Source organism: Carcharhinus amblyrhynchos, chromosome 10 (assembly GCF_965287045.1).
Source record: "Carcharhinus amblyrhynchos chromosome 10, sCarAmb.v2.hapA, whole genome shotgun sequence".
NCBI classification, from domain to species: Eukaryota; Metazoa; Chordata; class Chondrichthyes; order Carcharhiniformes; family Carcharhinidae; genus Carcharhinus; species Carcharhinus amblyrhynchos.
The window spans coordinates 10,458,651-10,480,167 of NC_137333.1; the positions used below are offsets into that span (position 1 = coordinate 10,458,651).

General features: G+C 44.2%; 1 protein-coding gene across 3 annotated transcripts in view; it reads right to left on the reverse strand.

The window, feature by feature from the left end:
• The window catches only part of tbc1d4 (TBC1 domain family, member 4), a 252,066-nt gene that overhangs the window by 77,431 nt on the left and 153,118 nt on the right, over positions 1-21,517 (reverse strand). For all 3 annotated transcript variants that reach the window (XM_080198110.1, XM_080198111.1, XM_080198112.1), the window contains exons 5-8: positions 20,526-20,658; positions 17,117-17,208; positions 15,468-15,578; positions 13,907-14,026 (exon numbers count right to left, since the gene is read on the reverse strand). In XM_080198110.1, the coding sequence (XP_080054236.1) occupies positions 13,907-14,026; positions 15,468-15,578; positions 17,117-17,208; positions 20,526-20,658 (456 nt within the window). The remainder of the gene's footprint in view (positions 1-13,906; positions 14,027-15,467; positions 15,579-17,116; positions 17,209-20,525; positions 20,659-21,517) is intronic.

A 21,517-nucleotide genomic window follows, 5' to 3' on the forward strand; every position in this document is an offset into this window, starting at 1 on the left:
TCACCAGTCGGGCTCAACACTTGGCTGTCCTTGTAGCCACCTCCAATTTGCTTCTGTGGGCAATGGACACAAGTCATACCCCCACCCCCACCTAGGAGGGAAAGGCCCACCATTCGGGTGCTTTCTACCAAAGCGGGTGGGGAGAGCTGGGAAATTTCCCAACTTGAGTTACATGCTTCAGCAGTGAAAATGCAGACTAAAATCAATCCTACTCAGCAGCGCTTGAAAATATTTTTAACTTTAACTAAGATAGTGTTTATTGTGAAAGTACTTCTTCCTCTATTTCTCCCAGCTAAGATATCTCTAAGTAAATCCCCCAATCGATTTGAATTTTTGAAGGAATGGAAACGTCCTAGGATGCAGAAAGATCTCACTGTGTCCCAAGATTGACACTTAGTTCCTCATTCTGCCATTTCAAATCCCTGCGTGGCCTCGCCCCCTCTCGGTCCCTGTGATCCCCTTCAGCCTCATGGGTGGCACGAGGGTGGCATGGTGGCACAGTGGTTAGCACTGCTGCCTCACAGCGCCAGGGACCCGGGTTCGATTCCCTGCTTGGGTCACTGTCTGTTTGCACATTCTCCCTGTGTCTGCGTGGGTTTCCTCCAGGTGGTTCGGTTTCCTTTCACAGTCCAAGGATGTGAGGGTTAGGAGAATTGGCCATGCTAAATTGCCCCTCAGTTTCAGGGGGACTAACAGGGTAAATGCTTGGGGTTATGGGGATAGAGCCTGGGTGGGATTGTTGTTGGTGCAGACTCGATGAGCCGAATGGTCTCCTTCCACATGTTGGAATTCTATAATTCTATCGTTCTAACTGCGTTCTTCTGAATTTGGCCACTGGAGCATCTCCAATTTCTACTCTTCCATCCGTTGCTGCCATGACGTTCCAGACCTGAGCCTTAAACTCCTGAATTCCCTCCCTAGACGTTTTTACCGGTCCCTCCTCCTTAAAAACACTCTTTAAAACCTCCCACTTTGACCAAATGTTTGGTCACCACTCCGTACACCTCCTTATGGGGCTTTTAGTCGTGTGTTTTTTTTTGATTACACTCCTATGAAGCATGTTGGTACATTTTTACACTGCTAAAAAGGCTACATAAATGTAGTTTACTGTTGTTGTTGAGAATTGGTCAAATCATGTCAATGTATTTGACTGCAGAGCACAGCATTGCTGGGATTCACTCTATAAATATACACAGTCTCAACTAGCAGGTCTTTCATTAACAATCCAAACGAAAAGATACAAATGGGAAGCCAAAAAGGGCTGGGAAGTTAGTACTTTCCTCCCACAATGATAGATCAAAGCTGCAATTCATCAACAATTCCAGCACAGCTAAAACAGAAAATTCATTAAACATGTCCTTTGGGTATTTCTGAACTTTCCCCAGATTAACGGGATACATCGGGACATAGGAATTAGGAGCAGAAGTAGTCAAATTCAGTCCTTTGAGCCTGCTCCGCCATTCAATCAGATCATGGCTGATCTCTCCCTGGTCTCAAATCCACCTTCCTACCTGCTCCCCATATACTTTTTTCCTCTATTAGAAATATATCCATCTCCCTCTTGAAACCATTCAATGATTCAGACTCCCACCGCACTATGGGGCAGCGAGTTCCATAAATCCACCACCCTCTGGGAAAAGTAGTTCCCAACTCAGTTTTAAATCTATCACCTCTCAACTTATATTTGTGACCTCTTGTTCTAGATTGCCTCATAAGAGGAGGCATTTGGTCTACATTTACTTTAGCAATCCCTTTTAAAGTTTTACACACTGATCAAATCCCCTCTCATCCTTCTAAACTCAGTGAGCATGTTTAGGACCATGGAATATACATACTCCCAGGAAAGGTTAACATGTCGGTTTCCGTGGTGGGGATTTGTGTTCTGCAAGGATCATTGAGATGAAGTGAACAACTCTTCCTCCAGCTCCTGAATTGTGGCCTGCTATTACCCCCTACCCTTTCTCTCTGGTCCCAGTCCCCTCATCCCCTTGTGTATTCACACCAGTAACAGTGCATGGAGCAGGCAGCCAGGTCAAATTCAAATGTCCTGTTTTCCCCAGCTATGTCAGATGGTCTTTTTAAAACATTTTTTTTCCCACAGGATTTTGGCACTGTGATGATTTTAATTAAGCAATTGAGATGGGCCTGTTAGAATATGAACTCCCAGATTAAGGGCCAAATTGATGGGTCAATCAGGAAGTCTCTTGCTTTGTCTTTAACCAGAAGTATCAGTTCCTCAGGGACTTCTAGTGTAGGCTGCTAACTGAAAGCAGCCTGTACACTGTTGTCAGACTTAAGGAAAAGGATTTTAGGGAAAGGACTTCTGCCTCTGAGGCCTTTTACAGGCATCTAGGCCAGCATTTGTTGCTTGCCCTTAGTTGCTCTCAAGAAGTCTTTCTTTCCACCAGTTTTCTTGAAGTTGAATAATATTGGAGGCGATATGTACATACAATAAGTATGTACACTATGACACAGCAGAGTGCCGCAGATAAGAGATTTGTGGCTGGAATCTTCCACTCTGGAGGCTAGGTTCAATAGCAGAGGTGGAAGCAGGAGTGATTTATGCTGGGGGGAGGGGACGGCCGGGAAGCTGACCACATACGACCTTACATTGTTTAGCTCATCACATCTGCATTCACGAGGTGCTCACTAATTCTCTTGGCAGGGACAGACAGTCATTATCCCTGCTGTTAACTCATGAATCACAGAGTCACTGCAGTGTAGAAGAGGCCATTCAGCCCATCGAGTCTGCACCAACTCTCTGACAGGGTATCTTACTCAGACCCTCTCCCCCGTCCTATCCCCGTAATGCCATACCTTGCCCATGGTTCATCGATCTAAGTTACTCATTTTGGGACATTAATTAGCATGGCCAGTCTACCTAACCTGCATATCTTTGGACATCTTTCCAATCAAATGTCATATTAAAAGAGCAACCACAAACTCTGCGTTACCCCTTCTACCTTCACCCGGCCACTGCACCACCCTCCCCCACTTACCCTGCCTCTCTTTCTTGATCATCCTCCATTCAACTTGCACTGTCACCACATGGTCCCAAATGCAGTGGGTCACTTACAGACGCTGCCCAAAGAGGAGAATGCAGTGGCAACTCACTGTTAATCATGGCAAAGGTCTACCCCACCAGATCTACGCCATTTACGTGCAGTCACGAAAGTGACGGTCCTAATTTCTTGCTGCCGGGGATCTTAATTCCAGCGAGTTGGCCTCTTATTGAGTGTGAGTGACATGCTAATACATGCAAAAGAGCTTCCTGGAATTGATCGTTCCAGGAACTTTACCCACCTTTAATGTTCTGAGAGCATAATTGTTCAAGTTCATCCTGCTGTAGGAATTAATTTTCCTACCCGCCGAACTTCTCACTGCCGGCAGGATTGGAAATTATTCGAAGAAGAAATAATCTGAGTTGGGCCAGACTCCTGGTCAGTCATGTTTGCTGCAGAGTGGTGTTCTTCTGGCTATAAGCTGCTAGTAACTTAATTACTTATTGCGGTATAGTGGCACAATGGTTAGCGCTGCTGCCTCACAGAGCTAGGGACCTGGGTTCGATTTCCAGCTTGGGTCACTGTTTGTGCAGAGGCTGTATGTTCTCCCTGTGTCAGCATGGGTTTCCTCTGGGTACTCTGATTTCCTACCACAGTCTGAGAGACATGTTGGTTAGGTACATTGACCTGAACAGGTGCCAAAGTGTGGCAAGTAGAGGAAGTATCTTCATTGCAGTGTTAATGTAAGCCTTACTTGTGACTAATAAATAAGCCTTTAAACATTAAATTTTGTGACTCATGCACTAGAACACCCGGATCCCTCTGCACCTCAGAAGTCTAGTCGTTCCCCATTTAAGTAACCCTCTGCTTTTTTACTTTTCCTGCCAAAGTGAACAACTTGACATTTTTCCACATATGCTCCATCTGCCAAATTTTTGCCCACTCAACTTATCTATACCTGCATCTTCCTTTTTGCAACAAACCTTCCTATTTATCTTTGGGTCATCTGCAAATTTAGCCATCATGCCTTCATTCCCCTCATCGAAGCCATTGTCCTTGAATAGAGCCATGGGATCTTTCCCATCTATCTGAAGAGGAGTTCCATTTGGCATTCGGACCCCAGCACCTTGCCAAGTGCCCCATTCCCTCAATGATAATGTTCTAAAGTGTTATCCCAGATCATTGTGATGCGCGGCATCAAGGCACAATCTTCTGACTCAGAGCTTTTAGGAGTTTTTGTTATTATAAAAGTCAAACTATTTACCTCCATAAACTTGAGCTCATCCTAAACACTGCTGCCGTCCTAACACCTGTCCACCCATCATCCCTGTGCTCACTAATACAGTGTGTCCCAGCCTGGTTAAACCTCGAATATCAAATTCTGATCCATGCTTTCAGAGTCCTCCATGCTCTTACCCCTCCCTATCTGGGTAATCTTCTCTAGTCCTATGATCATCTGTGTCCCCCATCTCCTCAACTTCAGTTCTGCCCTCTCAAATATCCCCAATTTGAAATCGCGCCAATATTGGTAGCCGTGCCTTCAGCTACTCTAAGCTCTGGAGTTCTCTCCCTCACACTTCTCTCTCTTTTTACCAGGTTTTCCTCCTTTAAAAACTACCCCTTTGGCCTAACTATTGGTCAACTATCTTCCGGGTTTCCTCCAGGTGTCCTACACTTCAAAGCTGTGCGGGTTAGGCTGATTAGCCATAGTAAATTGCCCCTTATTGTCCCAGGATGTGTAGGTTAGAGGGAGTAAATGTGTGGGGTTGTGGGGATAAGGGTCTGCAGTGGGATTGTTGTTAGTGCAGGTTCGATGGGCTGAATGGCCTCCTTCTGCACTGTAGGGATTTCCTGATTCTAAGAATAAACATAACCTGGTGTTAAATATGGTTTGGTAAAGCGTCTTATAATGTTTTACTGTGTTGTATAAATGCAATTTGTGGTTCTTGTTGAAAGCTAATCAAAATCAAGGGTCACTAAACATTTTCAGTCTGTTTGTCGCTATGGCCCTGGAAGATAATTACCATTTGCATCACTGCCGCAATATCATTTCATCAGCATCATCTGCTGGTTACCATGGGGTGTCACTCAATGATTTCTTACTTTTGAAGCATTTCTTAGGCAAGCAGAATGAAACACCACAATAATCTAAAATAGCGTTGAGACAGTAGATGGCACTATCGCCACAGAACTGCAGGTTTTCCTTCTGATGTATAGTAAGCTGTGAGTTGCTATCCCTGTTCGAGAGCTCAGAGAGCTCCGCGTTGACATTCCCAGTCTGTGTTAAGGATCTACTTAAGGCCAGTGATAATTGACATCAGAAGCAGGGGAGGTGATATGGGCTCAGCACCAGCCAATGGCATGGGTTGGGAAATGCCTGTATGCAAACATTCAGTGAGGATAAGTTAAGGCTCAAGTATGGAGGCCCCGTGCAGGCTTGAACTACTCATGTTAGCAAGCAGATGAGGCAACAATGTGTACCCAAGTGAAACAGAAGCAATGCCTTCTGAACAGAAGGGGAGGAAAAAGGGAAAACCTCTGTGAAGTCTACGTCGTTGTGGCACAGTGGTTAGCACTGCTGTCTCACAACGCCAGGGACCTGGGTTCGATTCCAGCCTCGACTGTCTGTGTGGAGTTTGCACATTCTTCCCCGTGTCTATGTGGTTTCCCCCGGGGTGCTCCAGTTTCCTCCCACAGTCCAAGGATATGGAGGTTAGGTGGATTGATAATGCCAAATGGCCCCTTAGTATCCCAAGATGTGTACGTTAGGGGGAATTAGCAGGGTAAATACATGGGGTTATGGGGATAGGATCTGGGTAATATATTCAGTTGGAGGGTCGGTGCAGACTAGGTGGGCCGAATGGACCCCTTCTGCACTGTAGGGATTCTATGTGATGTACCTCCAGGATTAATCCAGCAGTTCTGAAAAGCAATGGTGAATGAGAAATCGTTTTTTCTCAATAGAGCTAATCTTTTTAGCTGGCAGCAGATGGACTTGGGGATCCTGAGGTTAGGGAGATCCCATAAGCTGATTCTCTGCACATGTGACTGTGCAGTGTCCTGGAAACATTCACCAGCTTAATCTCACCAAAGAAAAGGTATGGAACGTTGCCATATCAGTGAGTTTGTTCTTACCACTTTAAACGTCATAAACCATACACGCTGTATCACCTCTACGCACATTGTTCTCTTTGCTTCTGTTTCCTTTCACTCTTGCTTCCCTTTTCATTATCTCGCGCCCAACCCATTCCTTTGCTTATCTCACTTCTCCTGTTGTCCCCCTTCCCTTCCTCTCACTCCTTTCTGCCGTATTTCTCTCTCTTTCTGATCTCTGTGAAGTGAGGAGATCAGAGATTGCCAGCTGCTGATTTACACCCTTTCACTGTCTGCTAGTTGTGACTTATCTGACGATGCCTCGTTCAGTCCCAGTGCAGTGTGTTCTGAATAACAGTCAGCATTGTGCATGAAGTCATTAAAACTTTCCCTTGTTGCTGTGTCAATTTCCCAAGTCAATTCCACTAAAATGGGGAATCTTGAAAACATCTGTATTTTCATTCGGAATTACTATATTAAATGTGCAAATCTTCACCTCAGTGGCACATTGCGTCTCTTTTACTACAGGAGTTAAAGTTAAGAAGTTGATTTATTAGTGTCACAAGTAGGTTTACATTTACACTGCAATGGAGTTGCTGTGAAAATCCCTTAGTCACCACATTCTGGCGCCTGTTCGGGTACACTGAGGAAGAATTTAGCATGGCCAATGCACCTAACCAGCACGCCTTCCGGACTATGGGAGGAAACTGGAGCACCTAGAGTCTGCACATTCTCCCCGTGTCTCCACACAGACACGGGGAGAACGTGCAAACTCCGCAGAGACAGTGATCCAAGCCGGGAATCGAACCCGGGTCCCTGGCGCTATGAGGCAGCAGTGCTAACCACTGTGCTAATGCGTGAGGCAGTGAGGCCTGAATAATGATTCTGTGCTTTCCTGCATAGAGAAAATGTAAGTGTGTCAATAATGTAGATGTGACTGAGTTACCATCCCATTTATGCCCTGCCCAGTATACAGTTACCTGCTAAGTTCTGAAAACAAAGGGCAGGATTTTCCTTGTGGGCCTCAGGGCTCTTATGTCAAGAGTCAAATGAAGGTCAGACGCTGGCACAATGCGGGGATCAATTACCCAGCTATGATCATCCCCAAATTGGCTAATAAATGGTCAGGACACCAGCGCACTCTTCAATTAAAGGTTAGTGGATGGGCTATCAAAGTTTGAGGGCCATAGGAAGTCCTCCAGGATTGTAAAAGTAGCGGTTTGACCTTACAAATAAGAGAGCGAGGGAGCATCGCAAGATGAACATGCCATCCTTCCAATTTTTTAAAGTTTAAAATTAAAAAGAAAATGTCCTAAGCAGCTGGGTCACCATTGTGGTGGAGGAACCCCTCAAACCAGGCTCTCGGGAAGGGCCTCAGGAACCTGGAGTCCCAGTTGGACTTAGACAAAAGGCCTCAATAGGCTTTTCACAAGCTGAATTGTCTACGCCCCACTGTGTCTGTCTGCCTGCCTCCAAACTCATCCCTACTAGGGGCTAAGAATCCTCCCCAAAACATCTGTGCTAGGAGATAAATCAAACCTGCCCCCACATAATTAACACTAACTCGCAAACAAGATGAAAGTCAACAGTACAGATCATCTGGATAAAAGCAATTCACACCCTCGATTCTATGAACTGCCATTAGCAGCTCTTAACCTTTCCCCTTGTTTTTGTGGCTATGACTCACCTTTCATTCCCTCACCCTACAGGATAAATATCGCTCACTTTCTATGTCTTTGAGCTTTGACAAAGGGTCATCTGGACTTGAAACGTCAGCTCTTTTCTCTCCCTATAGATACTGGCAGACCTGGTGAGATTTTCCAGAATTTTGTCTTTTGATTATAGATCATTTGTTCCCCCAAAATATCGACGTGCGCGGCAGCCACAAAGTCTCAGTGGAGATCCTCACTTCACTCAGTGCACCTCTGTCCAAAAATACATTCCATGCTGCATGCTCAAGTGCAAAATTAAAGAAAGCTTAAAAATAATGAGTAAAGTTGGGAGAACACAAATTGATCAAAGGCAACAAGTTAACAGTGAGCTCTGATTAATGATTCTGTGCTTTCCTGCACATCATAGAGAAAATATAATTCTTGTATTATTAATTCGTGGGACATGGACATCACTGGCTAGACCAGCATTTATTGCTCATCCCTAGTTGCCCTTCAAGGGCAGTTGAGAATCAACCACATTGATGTGGCTCAGGAATCACATGCAGGCCAGATCAGGTAAGGACAGCAGATTTCCTTCTCTAAAGGACATCAGTGAGCCAGATGGGTTTTTCCGACGATCGACAATGGTTTCATGATCATTAAAGTTTATTTATTAGTCACAAGTAAGGCTTACAATAACACTGCAATGAAGTTACTGTGAAATTCCCCTAGTCACCACTGTCCAGCGCCTGTTCGGGTCAGTGCACCTAACCAGCATACCTTTCAACTGTGGGAAGAAACCAGAGCACCCAGAGGAAACCCGCACGGACACGGGGAGAAAGTGTCACGAATGTTTCAGTAGTGTAAATGCTTAACAGAGTTACTGTCCCCTTTATGCCCTGCCCAGCTAACAGTGATTGATATATTTTGATGGGCAGTTTAAAGGAGTGACAGGCCCCATCTGTGACACACAACCAGCAAACTTGAGTTCATGATCGAAACCCACCGAATCAATTTCATAATTCTGCCTCGCGGGAAAGGAAAAGAAACATCGGCAACGGCCAACTCTTTTCCAGTGAATGTCCAAGAATTGACAATGATGTGTTGTCCAGCAAAGCCCACATTCTTGCTGTCAGATTAGAAACACAGGGTAACCTGCCTCCCAGCAATGTTAGGGCTCAACATTGATAGTTGCAAATTGATTCAAACTAAAACAATTTGCTGCTGCCCCAAGTCACACGATGCCAAGTTAAGGGTTAATTTTGCGGCACGCTAGCACAGTAGCATCAGAAGCTGGGTTCAGTTTTTGGCTTGGGGTCACTGCCTGTGCGGAGTTTGTACGTTTTCCCTGTGTCTGTGTGGGTTTCCTCTGGGTGCTCCGGTTTCCTCCCACAGTCCGAAGGATGTGCTGGTTAGGTGCATTGGCCATGCTAAATTCTCCCTCGGTGTACCCAAACAGGCGCCTGACTGGGGGATTTTCACAGTAACTTCACTGCAGTAAGCCTTACTTGTGACTAATAAATAAATACAATCTTTAAGAAGATAACTCTAAAAATAAACGTCAGGCTGATGGATTTCAGCTCAGGTGCCTTCAAGTTCATGATGTGCCGTCTTGTTTCCAAAGCTGATTTCTATAGCTTTCACGCCAACAGTGTTACACCCCATGAACATATCCCAGTGTGTGAATGCTGATTACAACCTCTGACAATTGGTAGCACACTGCCCAATTTCCATCTTTCTTCATTTCATCTACATGTTAATAGGCCAGAGTGTTATTCATTCAGATAAAATGCCGACAACTAGAAGCGAGACAGACCAACTTGCGTCTGGGTATCGTATGAGAAATAGTCCACCTGCTCTTTCTTAAATAAGAACGCTCTGAGTAACAATCTGTTACTTCTTTTACTCAATTCCTATATCTACTCCGTCTTATTTTAGTACTTAGATTCCAGCAGAGATACTGATTGAGAATTCCACGGTACAAGGAACTCAATCTTAATAAACTGGCCAACCAATTCTACAGAATACTGATTCATTACAGCGCTGTACCCAGAGTGACATAAGTGAAAATTTTCTCTAAACTTATTAAAGTGATGCATTTGTAATTTTAGTCAGACCACCAAAGGAAGATGCAAAAGAGACATAAGAGGAGACATAAGAGGCAGCAGCGTTTGAGAAAGGAATGGCACGAATCAACTTGTATATTTTATATATCTGGTTAGCCTCAAAGCAATGCAGAGCTGACACCAAGTTTTAAGTGTACAGGAAGTTTATTTTTGCACAATGTTTTAAAATATCTACTGCATATTTTTAAACTCAGCTTCTAGTAGCTTCTGTGTCACGTACAAATTATAGTCAAGATGTAAACATGTTGTCAACATGCAGGCTTAATCAATCAAGTGCAGTGAGCACCGATCAGTTACCAGACTCTCATAATCAAACACTCATAATCAGACAGAACAACTGAACCATTGAATGCAACAGAAATAATGCACGGAGACGACATAGTTCAGAGTAAGCAATGCTCTGAAGAAACATGGTCTGAAGGGAGGATTAGAGCAGAGGAACTATGGACAGGAAGGAAGGTCATGGATGAAGAGGAATTATAGTTACAGGAAGTATGATGTAAAGACTGGAGTAGCATGGGGGAGACACCATTTGGAGGAAATACAGTTGTGATGAGACATAAATAGGAGACTCAGTTTGGAATCGGTCTGGATAAAATATGCTTAGAGTGGAAAATAAGAGGTTTATGACTGAGGAGAAAGAAGAAACAATTCAACTAATGCTTCTCTCAAATTGCTTTTGTTCACAGAATCATAAAAACTATAACACCGGATATGTGTCCCACTGCTAACTCTTTAACAAAAACTGTCTCCTCTAATCGTGTTTCACAGCTTTCATTTTATAATCCGTCGTTTAAGAAATCATACTGGCTCAAGGACAGCGACTAAAGAATCAAATTAAAAACAGAAGACGTTGGAAATGTGGACGGCACGGCAGTGCAGTGGTCAGCACTACTGCCTCACAGCGCCACGGACCTGGGTTTGATTCCCACCTTAGGACACTGTCTGTGTGGAATCGACACATTCTCCCCCTATCTGCATGGGTTTCCTCCCACAGTCCAAAAGATATGCTGATTAGGTGCACTGGCCATGTTAAATTCTCTCTCAGAGTACCCGAACAGACGCTGGAGTGTGGCGACTAGGGAATTTTCACAGTAACTTCATTGCAGTGTCAATGTTACCATACTTGTGGCACTAATAAATGAGCTATAAACATTCAGCAAGTCTGACAGAACTGACAAGAGGTCACAACCAGGAACATTGAGCGGGATTTTAAGGCCTCGCTGGTCCCGAAACTGGAAAATCCCACCCAAAGGTCAACGGACTTTTCCATGTTCCGAGCCCCTCGCCTGCTCCAATTCCTGTGGCAGGTGGGGCGGTAAAATTCTGGCCATTGACCCTGCTTCTGTCTCCACGTGTGCTGCCTGACCTGCTGAGCATTTCCAGCAATTCCTGTTTCGATTTCAGTTTTATTTTTGAGATTCCCAGCACCCATTGCAGTTTAGAATCAGAGATCTGTGCGAGCGGCTAATGAAAGACAAGGGGGAAATAAACAAATCGCTAAATGGATTTGGACTGATGTGTTTGATTAAAAAAAAGAGTAGCGTCGTTCATTCTGAGCCTGAACTGCACAAGGGATGACAGGAATTGAGTCCAAGTCACAGCACATCGACAGATGCCTCTGGTCACTCAGAAAGGCTGTCTCTCAGGTTTGCCATCTGTATTGCTGTGCACACATTCTATTCTCAGAACTAAATCGCTATTTGGCACAGTGGTTAGCACTGTTGCCTCACAGCACCAAGGACCCATGTTCAATTCTGGCCTTAGCTTTGAGTGGAGTTTGCACATTCTCCCTGTGTCTGCATGGGTTTCCTCCAGATAGTCCAGTTTCCTTCCCCAGTCCAAAGATGTGCAGGTTCAGTTGATTGGCCATGCTAAAATTGTCCCTCGTGTCGGGGGAATTAGCAGGGTAAATATGTGGAGTTAGGCGAATAGGGTCTGGGTGGGATGTGGTTGGTACTGACTCAATGGGCTGAATGGCCTCCTTCTGTACTGTAGGGATTTTATGATATTGAATGCAACCTCTGTGTGGCAGGAGATGGATCACAAAGAATCTTCAGAAAATCTTGGTAGCTGGGAAATGCAGGGATCCCAGGAAAAGCAGCATGGATATTTATTCCCAACTGCGTCAGATGAATTATTGAGGAACATTTAAGAAGCGTTTAGACGGTTATACGGTAAGATGGGTGTAGAGGGATATAGGCCAAATGCGGGCAATTGAGATTAACTTAGTGGTAAAAACTGGGTGACACGGACAAATGTGGGCTCTCCACTTTCTTGACACAATTTGCAAGATGCTACAACCAACTTGCACCCTCAGTTAAACTCAACCTTGGCTACTGCTGAAGTCACCACTCTGCCTCCACCTCAGAAATAGAGGTCATAGAGATTTACGTAGAAACATAGGAGGAGGCCATTTGGCCCTTTGTGCCTGCTCCGCCATTCATCGCAATCATGGCTGATCATCCAACCCAACAGCCTAATCCTGCTTTCCCCCCATGACCTTTGATCCCATTCGCCCAAAGTGCTATATCCTACCGCCTCTTGAATACATTCAATGTTTTGGCATCAACTACTTCCTGTGCTAATGAATTCCACAGGTTCACCACTCTTTGGGTGAAGAAATGTCTCCTCACCTCTGTCCTAAATGGTCTACCCTGAATCCTCAATCTGCGACCCCTAGTTCTGGACTCCCCACCATCGGGAATATCTTCCCTGCATCTACCCTGTCTAGTCCTGTTAGAATTTTATAAGTCTCTTTGAGATGCCCCCTCATTCATCTGAACTCCAGCTCAGGTCACTGAGTGGAGTGGAGCACAGCAAATCCACCTAACCAACACGTCTTTGGAGTGTGGGAGGAAACCGGAGCACCCGGAGGAAACCCACACAGATACAGGAAGAACATGCAAACTCTGCACAGACAGTGACCCATGCTGTAAACCTCTAACCCTTACTTCTGAGCGAAAACAGGGTGGGAACTACTGCAGTAGCCAAGATTGAGTTTAACTGAGGATGCAAGCTAGATGTAGCGTTTTGCCAAGTATATCAAGAAGGTGGAAAGGCCACACAAACACAAGTGAATCTCAACAGAGCCTGGGGTAGATGTTGAATTTGCTGCTGAAGGGAGCATTGCAGTTTAGCCATGCATTCCAGAAACTGGCCAATTTTCACTCCATTTCTTTGACAAGTAGTAATTAAATATAATTTCAGTAATGGGGACAGCAATTCTCAATACCAGTTTGATGGCTGGACAATAAGTTGAAAATCCACCCACAATGTTAGGCATTATGGAGTCTGTCATCAAACTAACTTGTGGAGATGCCAGCATTGAACTAGGGTAAGCACAGTAAGAAGTATGTGTGATCTTCTCGGATATCCTTGGAGATATTCTTATTGTCAAACTAATAGACAGGAATGAGCTGTGAAACTTTTTGTCTATTCCTCCTGTCATACCAGCTGTTTAAGATGGGTTTGAGTTGTAGAATCATTGAATCCCTACAACGCAGAAAATTCCATTTGGCCCATTGGGTCTGCACTGACTCTCTCACAGAGTAACTTACCTAGGCCCTCTCTCTCACCCTAGCCCCACAACCCCACACATTTACCATGGCTAATTCATCAAAGCGACATATCTTGGGACACCAAGGGACAATTTAGCATGGCCGATCCACCCAACCTGCACATTTTGGGGCGTGTGGGAGAAAACAGAGCAACCGGAGAAGCCCACGTAGGCACAAGGAGAATGTGCAAAGTCAGCACAGACTTCAGAATCGAATTGGGTTCCAAGAGCTGTGGGGCAGCAGTGCTAACCACCATGCCACCGTGTCGTTCTTCGTTTCACATGGTATTGTATGTATGTTCAATGTGCCAAATGTAAACAGTGACACCTTTTTTTTTTACATTCGCTTGAGGGCCAAACACAACATACAAACATGTATTCCAACATTTAAATAGGTAGCACATATTGACATCTCGAGGGATGAGATTAAACAAAATCGTGTTAATATTCAAATTTAAGCTCCATGCATCTTACCCGTGAGAAGATATTTTCCAGTGAGCTGGTTAGAGACTTCCTGGCCTTGTTTTTCAGGACATCAAGTTTAAACCTCCCTGTGCTTGCTGAGTGCTCTGGGATCATGTTGTTTGGCACAGGCTTGGAAAGAGGAGAAAGCAGGATAGTCTTACAGGTGAAGTAAGGTTAGCACGATTTTCAGCAGCCTCACTGGAGGAGCTGACCCAATTATTAGAACGAGGGGGCATGGCGTCAAAATAAGGGGGAGCAGATTTAGGACTGAGTTGAGGAGGAACTTCTTCACACAATGAGTTGTGAATCTGTGGAATTCCCCACCCAGTGAAGCAGTTGAGGCTACCTCATTGAATGTTTTTAAGGCAAGGATAGATAAATTTCTGAATAATAAAAGAAATAAGGGCTATGGTGAGTGGGTGGGTAAGCGGAGCTGAGTCCACGAAAAGTTCAGCCATGATCTTATTGAATGGCGGAGCAGGCTCGAAGGGCCAGATGGCCTATTCCTGCTCCTAGTTCTTATGTTCTTATTAAGTGACGTGAGGCTAAAGATTAGAAAAAACTGTTTGGAAATCCAGATGCAAGTGTTAGAATGTGCTTCTCACCTGTCTGCTGCATGGCAGACATGGAGGAAAGATGTGGCTGGCGTTTATATAGCAACCTTATCACCTTACCACGTGGCAAGATTTTCTGAGGGTTGGGACTGAAAGCGGCTCTCGATTCTGTTGGCGAGGTCTGGCCGCCCATTTGCGTGGTCTTACCGGAGGCAACCGATTCCGTGGGTGCACCATCCAATTAAGGATGACGGGTGGCACGAAGGGACGGCCCGCAGCAGTACCCTGCCAACAGTCCCAACCGCCAAGGTGGCCATACCGCCAAAGAGAGGAGAACAGGAAGGCAATTCAAGAGAACGCCCTCTGCAGGCCAGCTGACCACTGCAGCCCCGTGGCTGAAATGGCTTCCAGCGCTGAAGGGTTAGGAAGGATGGAGATAAGTAACAGGGCCTCTCTAGCCTCCTGCCATGAAGCCACTTTGAGGGGACTGCCAGGCTCCCCCACAGTGTGGGGCCCATCCCCATGGGTACTACTTCAACACTGTTCCCAATACAATCCCAAGTGGCCATGTTAGGTGCAACTGATTGGCGAACATCTGCCTTCAGACAGGTCACAGCTTCTGTTGCTCATCCATCTCTGTCCAGATCATTGGAGTGGGAACATGTCAGCCCACAGACAACCTTTAGGATTTACTTTCCAATCTGACCGCTAACCCTGCCTTTTTGGTTCTCATATGACACCATCGCATGCTTCTCAATACATCTCAAAAGTCTTCAAATATGATCAGTTACCTCAAAGCATAGTTACTACGATGGTGGCAAACACTCTTGAACTAATTCCCTACACGTTGACATCTGAAATCTAAACGGCTATGACATTTGGCTGGTGGAGGCCATCTTATGATCTTAACTGAAAATTATAATGAAAAATAATCAGTCACAGTCATCCACACATAACTCCACCATCACAAATTCAAGCCCTTTACTTTTCCAAAGAGAATGGAGAAAGTGGTGTACCATAGGGGTCTCGCCAAGGTGGGCATGGGTCTTCTGTTTGGTCTCGCAGATCTGCCGCAGAATGAGAATCACCAGCTCATTCTCATCTTGGTCATCAGCCGGCTTCAGTTTCTGTCAAGACAGATAATTCAATCAGATCGCTCACAGATAAGGTCCCCAGCTGTTCTGTTGATATTCTCCTGTTACTCTTAAACTCTAAATAATTCCTGCTATAATTGCAGAAGGTTTTAGATGCAGTACATTGCCCTATGTTACAATCGTCATGTAATTGCTATGAAAGACATGGTGCCTGATGGCAACAAGAGAGCTGTGGGGAGGACACAGAAGGACTGGGAGGAGATGTAGAGAGGTTAGATGAGACTGCAAGATGGCAGATCAGTTGTAATATTGGAAAGTGAATAGGTATTCAGTTTGTGGGTAACACAGTAGCACAGTGTTAGCACTGCTGCCTTACAGTGCCAGGGAGCCGAGTTCAATTCTGGGCTAGGGTATGGAGTTTGCATGTTCTCCCTGTGTTTGTGTCGGTTTCCTCCGGGTGCTCTGCTTTCCTCCAACACTCCAAAGATGAGTGGGTTAGGTACATTGGCCATGCTAAATTTTCCCCTTAGTGTCAGGGAGATTAGCAAGATAAATACATAGGGTTAACGGGATAGGGCCTGGGTGGGATTGTTGTCAATGCAGGCTTGAGGGCTGGATAGCCTCCTTCTACATTGTAAGGATTCTGTGATGGTAACAGGTGAGCTGCGAAGAGTGGCTTTAATACAGAACAACCCTAAAAATGATTCCAGGATATGGCCAGAAACCTTCAAGACACCATTCCTGGTGCAGTCTTTTGAGATGTCGTTTTGGGTTTCGTCTTTTGATGTAAGACTTGACCCATGTGTTTGACATTGTTTCTTTCGAGTCTTAGGGATAATGGCAATGGACTCGCAATTTAATGTTCTGGGGTCACAGATCCAAATCCCATCACAGCAGTTGATTGAATTAAAGTCTTATTTTTTAATGAATAAATAAGTTAATAAACCTGAAATATAAAGCTGGTCCCAGTAACAGTGACCATGACAATTATAATCAATTGTTTTAAGGACTCATCTGTTTCACTAATGCCCTTTAGGGAAGGAAATCTGCTGTCCTTACTTGGTCTGACCTACATGTGACTCCAGAGCCAAAGCAATGTGCTTGATTTTTAATTACCCTCTGAAATGGCCATGACACTAAAGGGGAAATTAGGAATGGGTAGCAAATGCTGGTCTTGCCAGCGATGTTCACATCTCATGAAAGTTCAAATAAGTTTGAAGCAACGATAACTGTAATGTTTCGTCTGGTTGTGAGCTTAGTCTACAATCCCCATCAATAATTGTACAGGTGCTTGGTTAAGCTGGAGTGGCATTAGTGAAGTGGGAAAAAGAATGGGGATGTATAGGTTAAGAAAAATTACTTCCAAATCCTTTACAAGTAAGCATTGAACTTTCAAAGCGAGGCAACGAATATTGTCATAATTAATATAGATTATCATCACAAAGCAATGATCACATCAGAGAGTTAAGAATTAAAGTAATTCTCATCACATAGAAATAATCTGTTTAGTGACAGCTTCCCACAATATATAACTTTAGCGAACATTTTTCAAACAGCCTATGTATTGTTACCTGAACACGTTCAAAAATGTCAGCTTGCTCATTGTCACTCAAAAGAGAAACGTGCCTCTGTATGGCAAGCTTGGCTCTTGGTGGATAGAGACCTGGAAAGTCAGAGGAGTGCTGATCAGTGCCTCACTTAATTGTTCCACTTTCTTAAACAACCAACAATTCTTTCTGCTATTTCACACGAACCACTGCACAGTTCATGTGCCTGCTTTATAACGCCAGCAATGTTATATCAAAGCCATCGTGCAATATCTGTCTCTGTTACAGACGTTCTAAGATGTGACCAGGTGTTATGTTGCAGTGTGTACCACATTCAGGATGTACCTCAATAAGAGTTCTTCGATAACACCTCTCAGACCTGCAACATTCTGTGCCTTGAAGGACAAGAGCAACAGTTACATGGAAACATCATGGCTCCAATTTCTCTTGATGTGGATATATATCACTGTCAATTCACTGTCACTTGGTCAAAAGCCTGGGACTTCCTGTCTAACAGAGGTGTAACAGCGTCTTCGCCACATCGACTGCCGTGATTCAGAAAGGCAGCTCACCATGACATACTGAAGGCCAACAAGGGATGGGCAATAAATGCTACTTGTATCCCATATATACGTTTTTAAATCATTGAGACATCTCCAAGGTGCTTGTAGGTGGTGTCAACCTTACAATAGTTCTTTGGTAGTACAGAACTTGAGTATTGCTAAATGAATAGACATGTCAAAGCTTTACATCTTGCACTCATTAGGACTCCTTGCAAGAATGCCGACATAAGGGGAAAACAAGAATTTATACTCTGTGAGATGAAAGTGCTGGTTGGTTGACAAGTAGACTCTGATTGCTGGGGATATTGCCATGGAGAATTCACCAGGTAACTGACAGTTAACTGCCAAGTGTTATTTGAAATTTAAACCAGGCAGTTTGACCCTGATTGATCAAGGCATTTCCCTGAGGAATGAGTCAGTGAGTGACTGTCACTTATTTTGTTTAACTGAAATAAGTGCAATGTGTGTAATTGTCCTTTCTGTCTGCAAAGAACAGGGCCCTTGCAGCCTGAAATGTTGCCTCACCAGAACAAAAGTGGATTCTGAAATCACTTACAGGTTTCATTCTACTTTCACACTCCAGACACTCAGAAAATGAAGCACAGGTAGAAAAATGATATAATTTATTTTCCACTGCACTTGTCTTTAGCAATCTTCTCATAACCTATGTCGCATAAACATCCTGAAGAGTGTCATATTTCCAATCCAGTTTTCTCCCTTCCTCTGCTGAGGGCTCATTTTAAGCTGAGTCTGAGAATGGGGAGTAGGCAATTTTACTCATTCAAGCCTATTCCATCATTCTATTAGATCATGGTCGACTATATCCCAATGCCATTTACCATCCCTGATCTATAGTCCCCAATACTTAACAAAGATCTATGCCGATGTGTTTCACCAGAGCTTTATATAACTAAAATATGAATTCAACCAGTTTGTATTCCAGTCCCCTTTCAATAAAGGTTAACATTCCGTTAGATTTTTAAAGTGGGTGGCACTGAGGCACATTGGTTAGCAATGCTTTCTCAGTGCCAGGGACTCAGGTTCGATTCCCGGTTTGAGTCACAGGCTGTGCAGAGTCTGCATGTTCTCCCAGTGTCTGTGTGGGTTTCCTCCAGGTGCTCTGGGTTTCCTCCCACAATCTGAAAGATGTGCTGGTTAGGTGCTAAATTCTCCCTCTGTGTACCCGAACAGGCACTGGAGTGTGGCGACTAGGGAATATTCATAGTAACTTCATTGCAGTGTTAATGTAAGCCGACTTGTGGCACTAATAAATAAACTTAAAAATTACTTTTGCCTAAGTGTGGCATTGACAGTAAGGATGTGAGATTTATCCAAAGTGTATATCCCGACAAAACAGTGCGCAACAGGCTAAAAGGGGGACAATCAGAAATGTTTCAGGTGAAGAGAGGAATATGATAAAACTTTGTACTCTTGCCAAAATCTCTATTTAAAATATTCAAAGAACACAGAAAAGGCCCTACAAAATATTGCAGATCAAATAATATCTAGAAGTTTAGAAAATGGATTGTACGTGAACATCAAAAAGACAAAGATAATGATAGAAGGAATACATTAGAAAAATAAAAATGAAGATTGAGGTGGATAGTGCCACACTGGAACAAGTGGGTGACATGCTAACAGAAATAGCAGCTGGGATGCAGAAGTTAGAAGAAGAAGGCTATGTTAATGCAAGTAAACTCAAGCTTGTGACAAGGAAATAACTCATATGATGCTACATTACAGGGAGGGTGTGTTGCTCTGGAGAGAATGCAAAATACGTTTAGAAGAATGATGCCAGGGCTAGAAAAATATAGTAAGAAGTCTGACAACACCAGGTTTAAGTCCAACTGATTTACTTGATAGGAAACTCACATGCTTTTGAGGTTTGCCTCTTCGTCAGTTTACTATCAAATAAATCGGTTGGACTTAAACCTGGTGTTGTCAGACTTCTTACTGTGTTTACCCCAGTCCAACGCCGACATCTCCACATCATGACTACTGTAGCCACGAGGAGAGGTTGGATAGGTTGGGGTTATTTTGGAACAAAGGAGGCTGAGGGGTGGCTCAACAGGTGTACAAAATTATAAGGGAAAAAGACAGAGTGGACAGAATACAATCATTCCCTTTGGTGGAGAATTCTAGAACCAGGGGACACAGATTCAAGATAACTAGCAATAAGTGTAGAGGGACACGAGGAAGAACATTTTTACGTAGGGAATGGTGGGTGTTTGGAATTCACTGCTTGAGTTGGTGATGGAGACAGAGACCCTAAACTCTTTGAATAAGTGGATCTGCATCTTAAGTGCTGCAAGCTACAGGGCTATGGGCCGGATACAGGAAGGTAGAGTTAGGAAGATGGGTCTGGCATGGACAAGATGGGATCAATGGCCTCCTCCCTGTGCTCCAAAGATTCTGCTAGGCCTGTGTATCTGATCATTCTGTGATTCAGTGCACATGAGTGGTGAAGGGAGGGGAATAGGTTATAATTCAAACTCCTCCTCCTTCGCATTACAGGATGCCAGAACACACGAGGGGCTTCTTGACGATGGCACAGTACCAAGGCATCAATGTTGGAAAATAAGCAGATATCTTATTTGCCTTAAACACCAGGATTCACCCACCCAGTGTGTGGTGTCCACTATCACTTCTACAAGGGAATTCCAAAGTGGCAGCGGTCAATGAGGAGACAGGAAAATAGTTCCCGAGCTGATTTCACACGCCTCCATTTTGGAACTGACTGAAAATGTGTGGGAGAAGTGTAGAGAACCTCATTCAGCTCGACAGAGAAGCAGAGGGAATATTCTAGAATGCCTTTTTGCTGTGTGGAGAATCGAATGGCTGAAGTTGGCTGATGCCTTGTATAGATTTACCTTCAATCCGTTCGCAGAGTTTATGCAAGTAATGCATGGGACACGCCTCGCACAGTTTGATCTGAGTCTTGGCGTTCTGGAGGGCGGCAGCAGTGCTAAAGGCCTGCTTCAAGGTCAGCATGACTTCATCCACCTGTCAACAAGACACAACCCAAATGAGTGGCTGTACAAAGCAAGTATTTACTGCTCGAGCAAGAACAAAGACAAGACAACAGTTAAAAGAATGTTTTTACTATAACAAGCACTTATTTTGCATTTTGGACGTGGCAAAAATCACAGAATCATAGAAGGACGTTCACCGCCACGCCTGCCACAGGAACCGGAGTGGGCGAGGAGTGGACAATGCCGTTAAGCTCAGGCAGGATTTTACGGTTTTGGGATGAGCAAGGCCATACAATCGTGCCCACTGAATCCTTACAGTGCAAAAGGAGGCATTCGGGCCTACACTGACAACAACCCCACCCAGGTCCTATTCCTGTGACCCCATGTATTTATCCTGCTAATCCCCCCTGATATTAATTTAGCATTTTCTGTTTCTGTTTCAAAAGAACATGGACAGGTTGGTCGAATGCTCAGATAAATAGCAAATGAAACTCCACACAGATTTATTATTAAAATTCCCTGTCTAAACAAGAGCAGAAAAGAGAGGAAATCAAACAAATGTTTTAATAAATTATGCTCATTTTGACCTGTTCATAACTTCAAACACAATCTTTGTTCATGCAGAAGCTTCTGGAATTAAGTTTTATATTTTAAATTGGACATCCACAAATATAGCCAAGAGGTCAGGTGGCATTTAATTATGTAAAAGACGATCTCAAGCTTTTGAAAAGTTCTAACTGAATCACCCTAGATGGGGCGGAGGGGACTCCACATGGAGTGGATACATCTGGACCACACCTCTCTGTGGGATTCACACTGGCCATTATTTAGAGCTTACCCTAAGCATAGAATCAATGGACTCCTGAACTTTACAGCCTGAATCTTCATTC